Below are 12,506 nucleotides of genomic sequence, written 5' to 3' on the forward strand. Positions count from 1 at the left end.
TACCACAACAACCTTTTGTTTAGGAGAATGATAGTTATTAGTTTTCCTTTTATCTGACTGTTTACTACTTTAAATTTGTTATGTTTGATATCCTTTGGGAGAAATGTTCTCACCTTAATTTCTCTTACCTAAACTATTCACCTTTCCTTTCTTTCCTCTATCCACTGTCATAGTATATTACTGCTATGTTCATGGATCCTGTCCTTTCTTGAAGGCTTCATAGGCTTGCTCTTTGGGGTATTAGTGCTCATTAAGGATTCTACAGTTGCTTGGGCAGAGATGGCAAAGTATGAGGTCAAAAGCCAGAATATATTTATACTTTTTAAATTCCAAAGTCTCTATAGTATTAAAGTTACTGCAACTTATAGTAAATATGCATAGCCACTGTCAGAGCAAAGAAAATAATTTTTAACCTTAACCTTCTTTGTAATAATTTGCATTCACCTTTTTTCACCCTTTACTTACCTAAATTCTGATACTGCCAATCTAAATAAAGAAGTATAAATGTGTAAATTACTTCAGAGGAAATAATATATTATATTATAAATACAGAGAATCTTCCTCAATTCTTTGTTGTTATTCCTTTGAAAAGCTATGCATCCTTTGTAAACATTAAACTCTTTATCCTCTATGTCACAATGGTATGAATGTAAGTGGTGCTATAAAATTGAGGGAGATATAAAAATCACCAAGATCATCACAGAACAAAAACATATGGTAAATTTGATAAATTGAGGAATTAAATAATTCCATACTCTGTAATTATTTACTGTTTTCTATATATATTCCATTTCTGATGTGCTGTATCCTAAGTCTTGTGAAAGAGTTGGCAGAAGTGTCATTTTTTCCATTTTTACAAATGAAAGAGCAGACATCTGAAGTATGGATGACTTACCCTGCTCATAGCCCTAATAATGGGGCTGAAACTAGAATCCAGACCAAAAATAAGGGGGGAAATTTTAACAAGACAAGAAAATCACAAAATGGCTTTTCTTGGATAATTAGTGAGTATGAACAGTGAGTTGACAGCTATTTCTAACTGTCCTCCCTACATCTTGTAAAGAGGTTAATCTCCCCAAAGCCTGCCTAAAGTAGCAGACAGCCTTTATTTCCAAAAGAGAAAGAACTAAAAATATAGTAGCAAAAGCCATTTATTAACCTCAGGCAGCATTATCCCGAGGTGGCAGAATCTTGTGAAAAAAAGCATAGGGGTATATGGAATTGCAATCAAAAGACTTACTTAAAAGATCTAAATTCTTTTACCAGTCTATTTTCACTAAATACCAACTTAGTTAAAACAGGGCTAATAATGTTAGCCTAACTTTCTCAAGGGGTGTCATGGAGTCAATAAGATAATGTGTACAAGCATTTTATAAGTTAAACGAAATAGAATCAAGTCATCATTCTTATATAGCAAGTAAGGAAATTGTTCCACACAGGAAAGAATATAGTACAGTTGACAAGATCAGGGATAGGGAGTCACACTGATACAATAAATGTCACCATATAACTCTGCCACTTGGTTAAAGAAATTAGTCTCTTGAAACCTCAGTTTTCTCATCTTTAAAATGAAATAAGAATCACTTTTATCCTGAGTTTTTATGAAGATTATATAAGATGTTACCTATGCATTGCATAAACTACTGTAAATGTCCCTTAAACTAGCTTTATTTAAATAAAAAATTTGACAATAATTTTAGATTTACAGAAACGTTACATAGCTAGTACAGACAGTTCCTATCTACCTTTCTTAACGTTTGTTACAAAAATACATATCGATATATTACTGTCAATTATTAATAGATTATATTTAAATTTTCCCAGATTTTCATGAAAGTCTTATTTCTGGTTTAGGATGTAGTCCAGAGTAGCACCTTGAATTTATTTGTCATATCCTTTGAGAAGTGTCTTTTAGTCTATAATAGTCTATCAGTCTCCTTGTTTTTTGTAATCTCGATGGTTTTAAGGAATACTGCACCTGTATCATGTAGGATATTCCCCTATGTCCTATGTGGTTTTGTTTTTTGTTTTTCTCGTGACTGGATTGAGCTTGTGGTTTTCTAGAGAGAAGCACAGAAATGATATCCTCTTCTTTGCCAGATGTATAAAGTAGTCCATGATATCCATGTGAAGTCATTGAAGATGCCAACTTTTAACACTTCATTAAGGTAGTGCTAGTCAGGTTTTTTCCACTGTATCTTTGATCAGCTATCACTTAGCTAGGACTTTCTTTTGCCTTTATTCTCTGTTTGTAAGGCTCTTTATTTAGATTTACTGTAAATTGTCGTCTCCACATAAATATCTTTGTTGACTGCTGGATTAAAACAGCTTTCCTCGCTCAAGTCAATCTCTTTGACATTTCATTTTTTGTAGTTTCATTACCTGAAATTGTCTTGTGTATTTGTTTACCTAGTTTATTGTTTATTGAAAGGTCTCCTTCCCACATACAGGAACATAAGCCTTATCTGAACAATACCCTTTCATATTGTTCACATTTGTAAACTCAGATTCTAAAAAGGGCTAACATATATTAAATGCTCAGAAACTATCTTGAATATCAAAGAAAGAAGGATTCAGGATAAACTTGTTAGTATTTCTGAAAAACAGCAGAAAAGTAGCTGAATGGTAAGATGTTTTATTTAGTGTTTTTAACTCACTTAATTTTAACAAAAATTATATGCAATTATCTAACATTTATGGAAAGAAGAATTAGCACCCTTATAATTCATTTATGTGAATGCCAGAGTATTTTAGTGACTTATGAAGATGTGGCTGACATATTGAGATCTACTCAAGTCTTATACATCTGCACCATTGTGACTTTTACTTGTGCACTGTCACATTTCTGTATTATAGCACTTCAGAATTTGAAGGAATGTAGAAATAATTGATAACTTTAATGAACTAATGGCTGACTATTTAGTGTCTGTTATCTTTTTGTATATACTGACAGAAAGATAAAGCTTCTGTGTGTAAGTCTTTTACGCATAATGCATTGAAAAAAATACCTTTACATTTTTTTTTAATTTCCCTTCTCAGGACTTAAAATCTCCAAATCAGAGGGATGAAATTGCAGGGGCACGAGCCACACTGAAGGAGAACTCCCCCCTCTTGCATTCCATTTGCTCAGCTTGTTTAGAACATTCTGATGTTGCTTCACTCAAAGCCAGTAAGGATACAGTTTGTGAAGAAATTCAGAATGCCCTCAATGTAATTTCAAATGCTTCCCAAGGCATCCAGAATATGCCGGCCCCATCGGAACCACAAGCAGCAACCCTGGGAAGTGCACTCGATGAGCTGGAGGTATGTTGAGAGAGAGGTAAAGTGTGATTTGATGTCATTGTACAAAAATACAGAGAAATGGGCTTTCAGGTCCATTTGCTAGAGTCTAAAGTATGATAAAATAAAAGTCTAGTTATCAGTCTCTGTGAACTTCTTGTGTCTTCCAGTGAATTAATAGGAAAGTATTCTATCAGTAGATTCTGATTCCTTTAAACTTCTGCCAAAGAAGCCAATGAATTTGAATTGTTTATTGGATTGAAGTGATGACTTTATTTATACAGATCAACTTCCAAAATGTAGGATTTATTATCTTTACAAATATTTATTATTGGAACTGCTCTATGTGCTTGGGATATATCTAATCCCTGACATTTTACAAGGGCTTACATTTTAGCCAGGGCCTATAGACAAAAAAATAAACATTAATAACTAAATTATATGTTACATTGAAAAACTCTGATATTGTCAAAGGTTTGATATAGACTGGGAAATGGGGCATATAGAGAACTATAGCAAAGTGTTGAAGACATGTCCTCTTTGTTTAAGTGACAGCATAGAAGCCAGGGTACCTGGGTGGAAACAGCAAGGGACAAGTGTAGAGGCTTAGGGTAGACAGTCAGTGGGAATAGGTTATGGAGGGCTCTGTAGGCTATTTCTCTGAGTTAAATGGAAATCCACTATAAGGTTTTAACATAAAGATACTTAAAAAGACTATGTTGGTTGCACATAGAGCATCGACTGAAGAAGAGTAAGCCAGAGAAGCTGAAAAAACATGTAGGAGGCTATATAGTAATCCAGGTTTCACCCTTACACTTTCATGTACCTCCTCATTCCACTTCACATTTTAGTTTGGCAATGTCAGAGGACATCAAGGCTAAATTTTGTGAGTAGAGTCAAATGAATTTTGACAGATGGGTGTGGGACATGAGAAAAAAGGAGTCATGGGTGGTGTTTCTAGATGGGTTCTTCAGAATCACACACAGAATGGAGTTTGGGATACAAGGTGTTATTAGGAATTCACATATGGGAAGGGAAGAAGGAAGGGACAGGTCTGAGCAGAGTGTACTTAAGAGCCAGATGCACAAAGGCTGAGTCAATCAGCAGTGAATTCTTGAGAGAGGATTGCCCTCCAGAGTACCTTATTAAGCAGAAGTGGACAAGCCTTTATGCCTCTTTCAGTTACTGGATATAGGTCACCTTGTCCTGGGAAGTGTGTGAGCTCTGAAGGTGAGAGGATAGCCCTGTACACCTGAGAACAGTCCTGTCCATAGCTGAACAGCAAGTTTCATTTGGAAGGGGTATATGGGCAGCATATCTCTTGACAACAGATAATTTTGAGGGTTGGTTTGCTTGTCTTTCTTGCTTGAGTAGTTATATAAATGAAGTGTTCATCAACCATGAAAGAGAAGACTATGGGTAAAGCTGGTTATGGGAAGAAGACCAGAAACTTAATTTTGAATATTGAAGTTAAGAAATTTATCAGACTTTCAAGTATGATGTCAATTGGAAACCTCATTCAGATATGTAGTTTCTTAATGGGAGACAGAATAATGTAGTGCTTAACAAGTTTAGGGATTCTAGAACCCTAATTCCTAAGTTCCTATCCCACTTTTGGCACTTCCTATCTTTGTAATCTTGGGAAATTTATTTATGTAACTCTCAGTTTTCTCATTTATAAAGGGGAGATAGTAACAAGGCCTACATCATAATTTTTTTTCAGAAACACTGAATTAATAACAAAGGTACAAATGTTTAGAGCAATGCCTGACACATAATAAATGCTCAACAAATCTTAGTTTTTTTTAATCATTCTTAGAGATGACTTGAGGTGGATTCTTTTATAATGAAGAAATTAATATAATTAAAATTACAAAAAAATTTACCTAGAATTTAAAAAGTAAACTAAACACAACATGTATAATGCATATATTATTCCTAACATTATTACTTTAATGATAAACTCATTAGAAAACTAATAAATTTAAATTTAGCTTGCTTTTTCTTTAATTACATCTTCACACAGGTGTCTTCGTGTCTAAAAATCATTATTAAATTCCTGATTACTGGCATCCTTGTGAAAATTTATTAAATTTCTAGTTATTATCACCCATGTGAAAATTTTAAGAACTATTTGTCTAATAAGATAGAAGATTAATTGTGACTCTTCATCATAATTATTTGTCCCATGTAATGAGCACTCAATAATCTTGTTCATTAGATGAATAGCTTTCTTTTTTAAAAAATTTTCATATTGTTTATTTTTTCTTTTTAGATATACATGACAATATAATATATTCTGACATATTTTACATACATAGAGTATAACTTATTCTAATTAGGATCCCAATCTTGTGCTTGAACATGATGTGGAGTTACATTGGTTGTGTATTCATACATGAACATAGAAAAGTTATGTCTAATTTATTCTAATGTCTTCCTATTAGCATCTCCCTTCCTTCTTTTCATTTCCCCTTTATCTAATCCAATGGAATTCTATTCTTCCCCCCACTCTCCTTATTGTGTGTTACTATCCACCATATCAGAGAGAACATTTGGCCTTGTTTTGTGGGATTGGGTTATTTCACTTAGCATGATAGTCCCCAGTGTCTTTTCCTTCAGTAAGAGTGAGTACTCCATTTTTTTATGCCAGAGATACTAGTGGATATCACCTAGATACTAACAGAGTATTGGACCCTCAATAAATTAAATGTATAATATTTTTTGATTGTTAAAAATTTGACATGAATTATTCACCTAAATATTATAGTGTCCCTATAAGGTAAATATTCATTTTATAGAAAATAATACGGAGACATAACTCATGTAACTTGTTCTAGTTAGAAAGCTAGTGAAGAGTAGTATGTGAGTCTAGTCTATTTTCAGAGGAATTTCTAATTCTATCCTATATTGCCTTCTCATAGACTTGATGTACTTATGCTAGTCAGCTTTTCCTTGCTGTAACTAAAATACCTACAACTTAGAGAAGGAAAAGTTTTGGGGGACTCACAGTTTTAGAGGTTTAGTTGATAGGCAGGGAACTCTATGGCTGTGGGACCAATATGAGGCAGAACATGGTGATGGAAGTTTCTGGCAGAGGAATGCTACTGCATTCATGGTATCTGGGAAGTGGAGGACCTGGAGGAAAGGCATGTAGGGAGGATGCACCCTTTCAGGGCATGTCCCCAGTGACCTACTGCTTCCAGCCATGGCCACATGCCTGTAGTTATCAATCACTTAGAATACTCAAATTAGGATGGACTGATTAGGTTATAGTTCTCATAATCTAATAATTTGGTCTCTGACTATTCCTTCATTATCACAGGAGATTTGAGGGGACAACTCATATCCAAACCACAGCATGCTTAATCAAATTTCAGCATAATATATGATAAGGTTCTTAAGTTTATATGAACCATCAGAAAAATTATAAATATAACCAAGTCCAAAAGATGAAATAACTTTTTGGTGGGTAAGACTTTGTCTATGGATCATTTAAAAAATGTGGCATTTATATACAATGGAATATTACTCAGCACTAAAAAATAACAAGATCATGGCATTTGCAGGGAAATGGATGGCATTAGAGCAGATTATGCTAAGTGAAGTTAGCCAGTCCCTAAAAAATAAATGCCGAATGTCTTCTCTGATATAAGGGGGGGGTGACTCAAAATGGGATAGGGAGGAAGAGCATGAGAAGATTACCACTAAATAAGGAAGAGAGGTGGGAGGGAAAAGGAGGGAAAAGGGGAATTGCACAGAAGATGGAAGGAGACCCTCATCATTATACAGAATACATGTATGATGTTGTAAGGAGAGAAAAAAAAAGAAGTGTGTTACATTAGATTGGGTAGAGAGATGTGATGGGAGGGGAGGGGAGAGGGAATAGGAAGGGCAGAAGAATAAAATAGACATTATTATTACTGTATGTATGTAGGTGACTGTATGACCAATGTGATTCTGCAACCTGTACAATCATAAAAATGAGAAATTATACCCCAGTTGATTCAAATGTATTAATAGTCAAGATCATTATACTATCATGTGTAACTAATAAAAAAAAAGTATAGACAATTGTTATTTGGGAGGTTTTAGGTATGTTAAGGTGAAATTTTCCAGAGTAGATGAATAGAATTGTATAACTCATTTCCACAGTCTAAAAAGAATTGCATCAGGGGATGCTCCCATAAGGGATCTTGTTTATCCCAGATACTGTATTTTATATTCTTAGGATTATAGAAGAGGACAGAAGATTTCCAAATTGTTCCTCCTTCTGAGGCATCTTGTATTTCTCATATTAGTTGAAAGTGACTGCTACAGGCAAGAAATAGCAGGGGTTGGAAACTGGGAGAGAGAGTGTGTCTGTAGCTTTGATGAAAATGGGCATAAATATGAGAATGATGTCTTTTTCTTAAGAAATGTCCTCTGAATGCCTGACTCACTTCTTAATAAGGCAAGCAGAAGTGCTGAAGATATATTCCTGTGGCCAATATTGTCCTTACAACCTTTGACATCAATTCTAGTCAGAGAAAGGGATGCATAAACTAATATGAAGTGCCCAAGTTTTATATATTTTTTATATCCAAGTTACAATAGCTGCAAACACTGAACTAGATACTACCACAGAATTTATTGAATATTTAACCATTTTTAATGATTTTATAAATTAAATAGTTGTACTTTTCATTATTTACAGGAAGCTATATTGGTAAAAATATCTAAAATAACCTTTCCTCTATTCTGGTCATACAAATATAATACTATGAAATAAATTGATGTAGTATATACTCATATAGTCTGTTGGGAACAAGTCTCATTAAGTGTTTATAGTGTGGAAATGTATCAGAGTGCTTACTCAACAACTACCATACTGAAGCTTTAGTTAAATCTTTCATTCTGGCCCATGGCTGATTGTGGATATGAAATCTGAGATTTATTGGTGAAGAAAATAGAAGTTGAACTAGATTACTGTACAGGCTAAAACAATTGATTTATTTGAAAGGCCAATGTGAATTATTGGATGTTTTGTCTGAATTTGTGACTGAATGAGAGTTGAAAAGTGCCGCAGTCCAGCTGCAGCAAAATAACCAGGAGGGGGGGGTGACGGACAACTTGTGTACATTGATACAGCAGGAGTAGGAGCCGTTTATTGTAGAACAGGAGGGGTATTTATACATTCCACACAGCTTATCTTAATTAACATAACCTGGATACAGCAGTCAACCAATAAGGAATCTCCACACTTAATGGCTCGCTGGCGTTACTTCACAAACCACTCCCTCTGGCATTTTGCCAGGCGCCATCCAGACTTGTTTACAGACTCTAACAGAAAAGTGTCAAATTATAGATTAATAGAATTTTGAAAATGTCATTAAGTAAGGAACTTTGCCAGTGAAAATTGCTTTGAAAACTCCCAAGTCCATTAAACCATATTTTCTCCTGTGCAGAGAGAAAAGCAGTCATTGTAATCATGGTACATAAGAATTATTTGCATCCTTATTCTATTAATATGATAATAACAAATGATATATGTGTAGTATTTTCTCATTTTCAAAGACATATTGTATTATTTTCTTATTTTTAAATTTTCATTTATGTATCATTATTCATCACTCTTCATTCACTGTTGTTATATCCCTAGCACCTAGAATAACAAACGTTAAATAGTAAGTGCTAAGTAAATATCAATGAAATAAATAATGGTTATAAGAATACTACTTGTAATATTGTGATATTGAAATGAAATCATTTGTCTCTTACTTCTACTTTTCCCCTCTTTCTCCTACTAGAAGTGTATATACTTGGTGTATAAGGCTTTATTTTATTTAACTTCTAACTGGCCATGAATTTGTAGTGAGGAAAACCACTAGAAACAAATCTAAGTGATATGCTGCTCATAATATTTTCTTACATAAAGCAGCACAGAAAAAAATGTGTATTTTCTTCTCTTAGTAGCTGTCTATCTTAGTATAGGTTCTCTGTAGCTGTCTATCCTAGTTTAGGTTCTCTGTAACTTTGAAGATATGCTGCTTATGACTAAAACTTTTCGGTTGGTGACCATAGTATGTAGTTTTTCATTTTTATTTAAAGGGGAAAATAGATGTTGAACATTTTATCATATATTTGTTGATTGATTGTATATCTTCTTCTGAGAAGTGTTTGTTCAGCTCCTTAGCCCATTTATTGATTGGTTTTTTTTTTTGGTGTTAAGCTTAATGAGTTCTTTATATATTCTGGAGATTAGTGCTCTGTCTGATGTGTGTGTGGCAAAAATTTGCTCCCAAAATGTAGGCTCTCTCTTCAACTCATTGATTGTTTTTCAGAGAAGAAGTGTTTTTAGTTTGAATTTATCCCGTTTATCAATTCTTGATTTTATTTCTTGCACTTTAGTTTTGTTAGGAAGTTGGGGCCTAATCCAACATAATGAAGATTTGGGCCTACTTTTTCTTGTATTAGGCAAAGGATTTATGATCAAATTCCTTGATCCACTTTGAGTTAATTTTTGTGCATGATGAGCGATAGGGGGTTAGTTTCATTTTGGTGCATACAGATTTCCAGTTTTCACTGCATCATTTGTTGAAGAGGCTATCTTTTCTCCAATATATGTTTTTGGCACCTTTGTCTAGTATGTGATAACTGTATTTATGTGTTTTTTGCCTCTGTGTCTATTATTCTGTACCATTGGTCTACATGTCTATTTTGGTGCCAATACCATACTTTTACCAAAGCTTTATAGATTAATTTAAGGTCTGGTATTGTGATGCCTCCTGCTTCACTCTTCTTGCTAAGGATTGCTTTGGGAAATTCAAATCAAAACTACTCTAGAATTTCATTTCACACCAGTCAGAATGGCAGTTATCAAGAATACAGACAATAATAAATGTTGGTTAGGATGTGAGGGAAAGGCACACTCATATGTTGCTGGTGGGACTGCAAATTGGTGCAACTATTCTGGAAAGCAGTATAGAGATTCCTTAGAAAACTTGGAATGGAACCACTGTTTGATCCAGCTATCCCACTCCTTGGTCTATATGCAAAGGACTTAAAATCAGCATACTATAGTAATGGAGCCATCTCAATATTTATACCAGTTCAATTCATAAGAGCTGAACTAGGAATTAACCTAGATTATATGAATGGATAAAGAAACTGTGGTATATATACACAATGGAATATTACTCAGCATTAAAAGAGAATAAATTCATGGCATTTGCAGGTAAATGGATGGAATTAGAGAATATCATACTAAGTGAAGTAAGCCAGTCTCAAAAAGCCAAAACCCAAATGTTCTCTCTGATAAGTGGATGCTGATCCATAATGGGAGTGGAGTATGGGAAGAATGGAGGAATTTTGATGGGGCAAAGGGGAGGGAGGTATGGGGCGGGAGCATGAAAGCAGAAAAGATGGTGGAATGAGATGGACATCATTACCCTAGGTACATGTATGACTGCTCATATGTTGTGATGCTATATCATGCACAGCCAGAGAAATGAAAAGGTGTGGTGCAATTGTGCACAATGAATCAAAATGCATTCTGCTGTCATATACACCTAAAATAAATAAATAAATAAACAAATAAATAAACTTTAAAAAGAACCTAAAAAATAAAGGAGAAAATAAGACCCCTACCAATCAGATTAACATTTAGGAACTATTAAACATTTAGGAAATAATGATATCTAGAAGTATTTTAATATGACCTAAAAATTGTTTGGTTTCTAGACATATAGTGAATTAGAAGAACTAAAATGAAGAATAAAATATTTTAAAGCATATATTTAATCTGTGAGTTCTTTGAGGACAGATACAAAGAGGGCACAAATAGATAAAGACTAAAAGCCAAGACCAGGATTTTTTTTTCTAGTTATGGCCTGAAGCTTGGATTTTTAAAGACCATAAACTGAGGAGAAAAGACAAAACCTCTATACTACAAGGTGAAAAAGTCACATAAGAGACACTTGTAAGAGAAGCCGAGAATCTCTAAAATTTGACTACCTTATTGGATGAATGAGAAAAACACTAACTCCTACAGGAAGGTAGTTGTTTAGCCTTGGCTTTGGGTTGTTCAGAAAAATAAAACAAAACAAAGCAATAGAATGTATCTTGAAATTTTTTGAACTATAAAACTGTCCTTGTCTGGATTGTAGGTCAAAATTCTTATTATCTGTGTGGTCTCTAAAACTCTAGCAGAAAATGTAATTTAACATTGTCCTGTCTTGGCAATACCTCCAGGGACCTGCCAGAAGTAAACTCAAATTTTTTTCTGCAAATTCTTTATGCCAAGTTTTCAAAAAATTCTTACATAGTTCCAAGGAAGATAAGTTCTCATAACACACAAACTGGTAGCTCACCTTGAGTAAGATTTTATAGAAAGAACAAATTGCAGAATCAGATCTATAACCAGTACAGATATTAAAATAATAAAATACTGAATATAAATTAGTATTTTAGGTAGTATTATTCCCTCATTTATTCTCTTAAAATATAATGGGTATGTTAAAAGAACAAGAGTTTCAAAACTGATCAGACAAAACTATCTAAAAAAAGCATAATAATGATAAATTTAATAATTAGGTAAAATATGAAAAACTTGAAAAAGTTATTTGAGTTCACCACACAGAGACACAGAATTTAAAAAATATTTTGAAAAAAAACAGCAAATATACATGAAGGATGGTGTGAAAAGTTCTAAAATATTTTAAAATAAAAACCAGAGAAGAGAAAAGTTTTTAAAAAAGTTATTGAGAAGTTCCTAAAAATTATGGAAAATTCCAATCTCCATAGCTAATAAGCCAGATAAATCTCAAGTACTACATATAAAAAAATTCACATTTATACATACTATAATGAAGATGAAGAATACCAAAGACAAAAAGAATAATTCTTTAAAAACAGGAAAAAAGTTGCTTAATAACTGATAGCTAATTACTCAAATAAAGATACATCAAGACAGAATTATCCCAAGGGAAAATAACTTGCTTTGGGTTTTGATTATTGATTAAGTGATTGATTGGGACTGGGGATTGATCCCAGGGTCTTGCACATACTAGGCAAGAACTATGACCTCACAGCTACTTCTCCAGCCAAGAAAATAACTGTTAATCTTGAATTCAGTGCACAGTGAAACTATTGTTCAAGAACAAAGATGAATTAAAGTTATTTTTTTTACCTAATTCCAAACTTGTGTAGTTTATTATGAGCAATTTTCCTCTGAAAAAAATTTTTAA

At 33.5% G+C, this 12,506-nt stretch overlaps 1 protein-coding gene across 1 annotated transcript in view; it reads left to right on the plus strand.

The window, feature by feature from the left end:
- Ctnna3 (catenin alpha 3) overlaps positions 1–12,506 on the plus strand; it is a 1,639,810-nt gene that overhangs the window by 404,737 nt on the left and 1,222,567 nt on the right. The window contains exon 6 of the mRNA XM_078041358.1: positions 3,040–3,303. Coding sequence (XP_077897484.1) covers positions 3,040–3,303 — 264 coding nt within the window. The remainder of the gene's footprint in view (positions 1–3,039; positions 3,304–12,506) is intronic.

This window comes from Ictidomys tridecemlineatus, chromosome 1 (assembly GCF_052094955.1).
Source record: "Ictidomys tridecemlineatus isolate mIctTri1 chromosome 1, mIctTri1.hap1, whole genome shotgun sequence".
NCBI lineage: Eukaryota > Metazoa > Chordata > Mammalia > Rodentia > Sciuridae > Ictidomys > Ictidomys tridecemlineatus.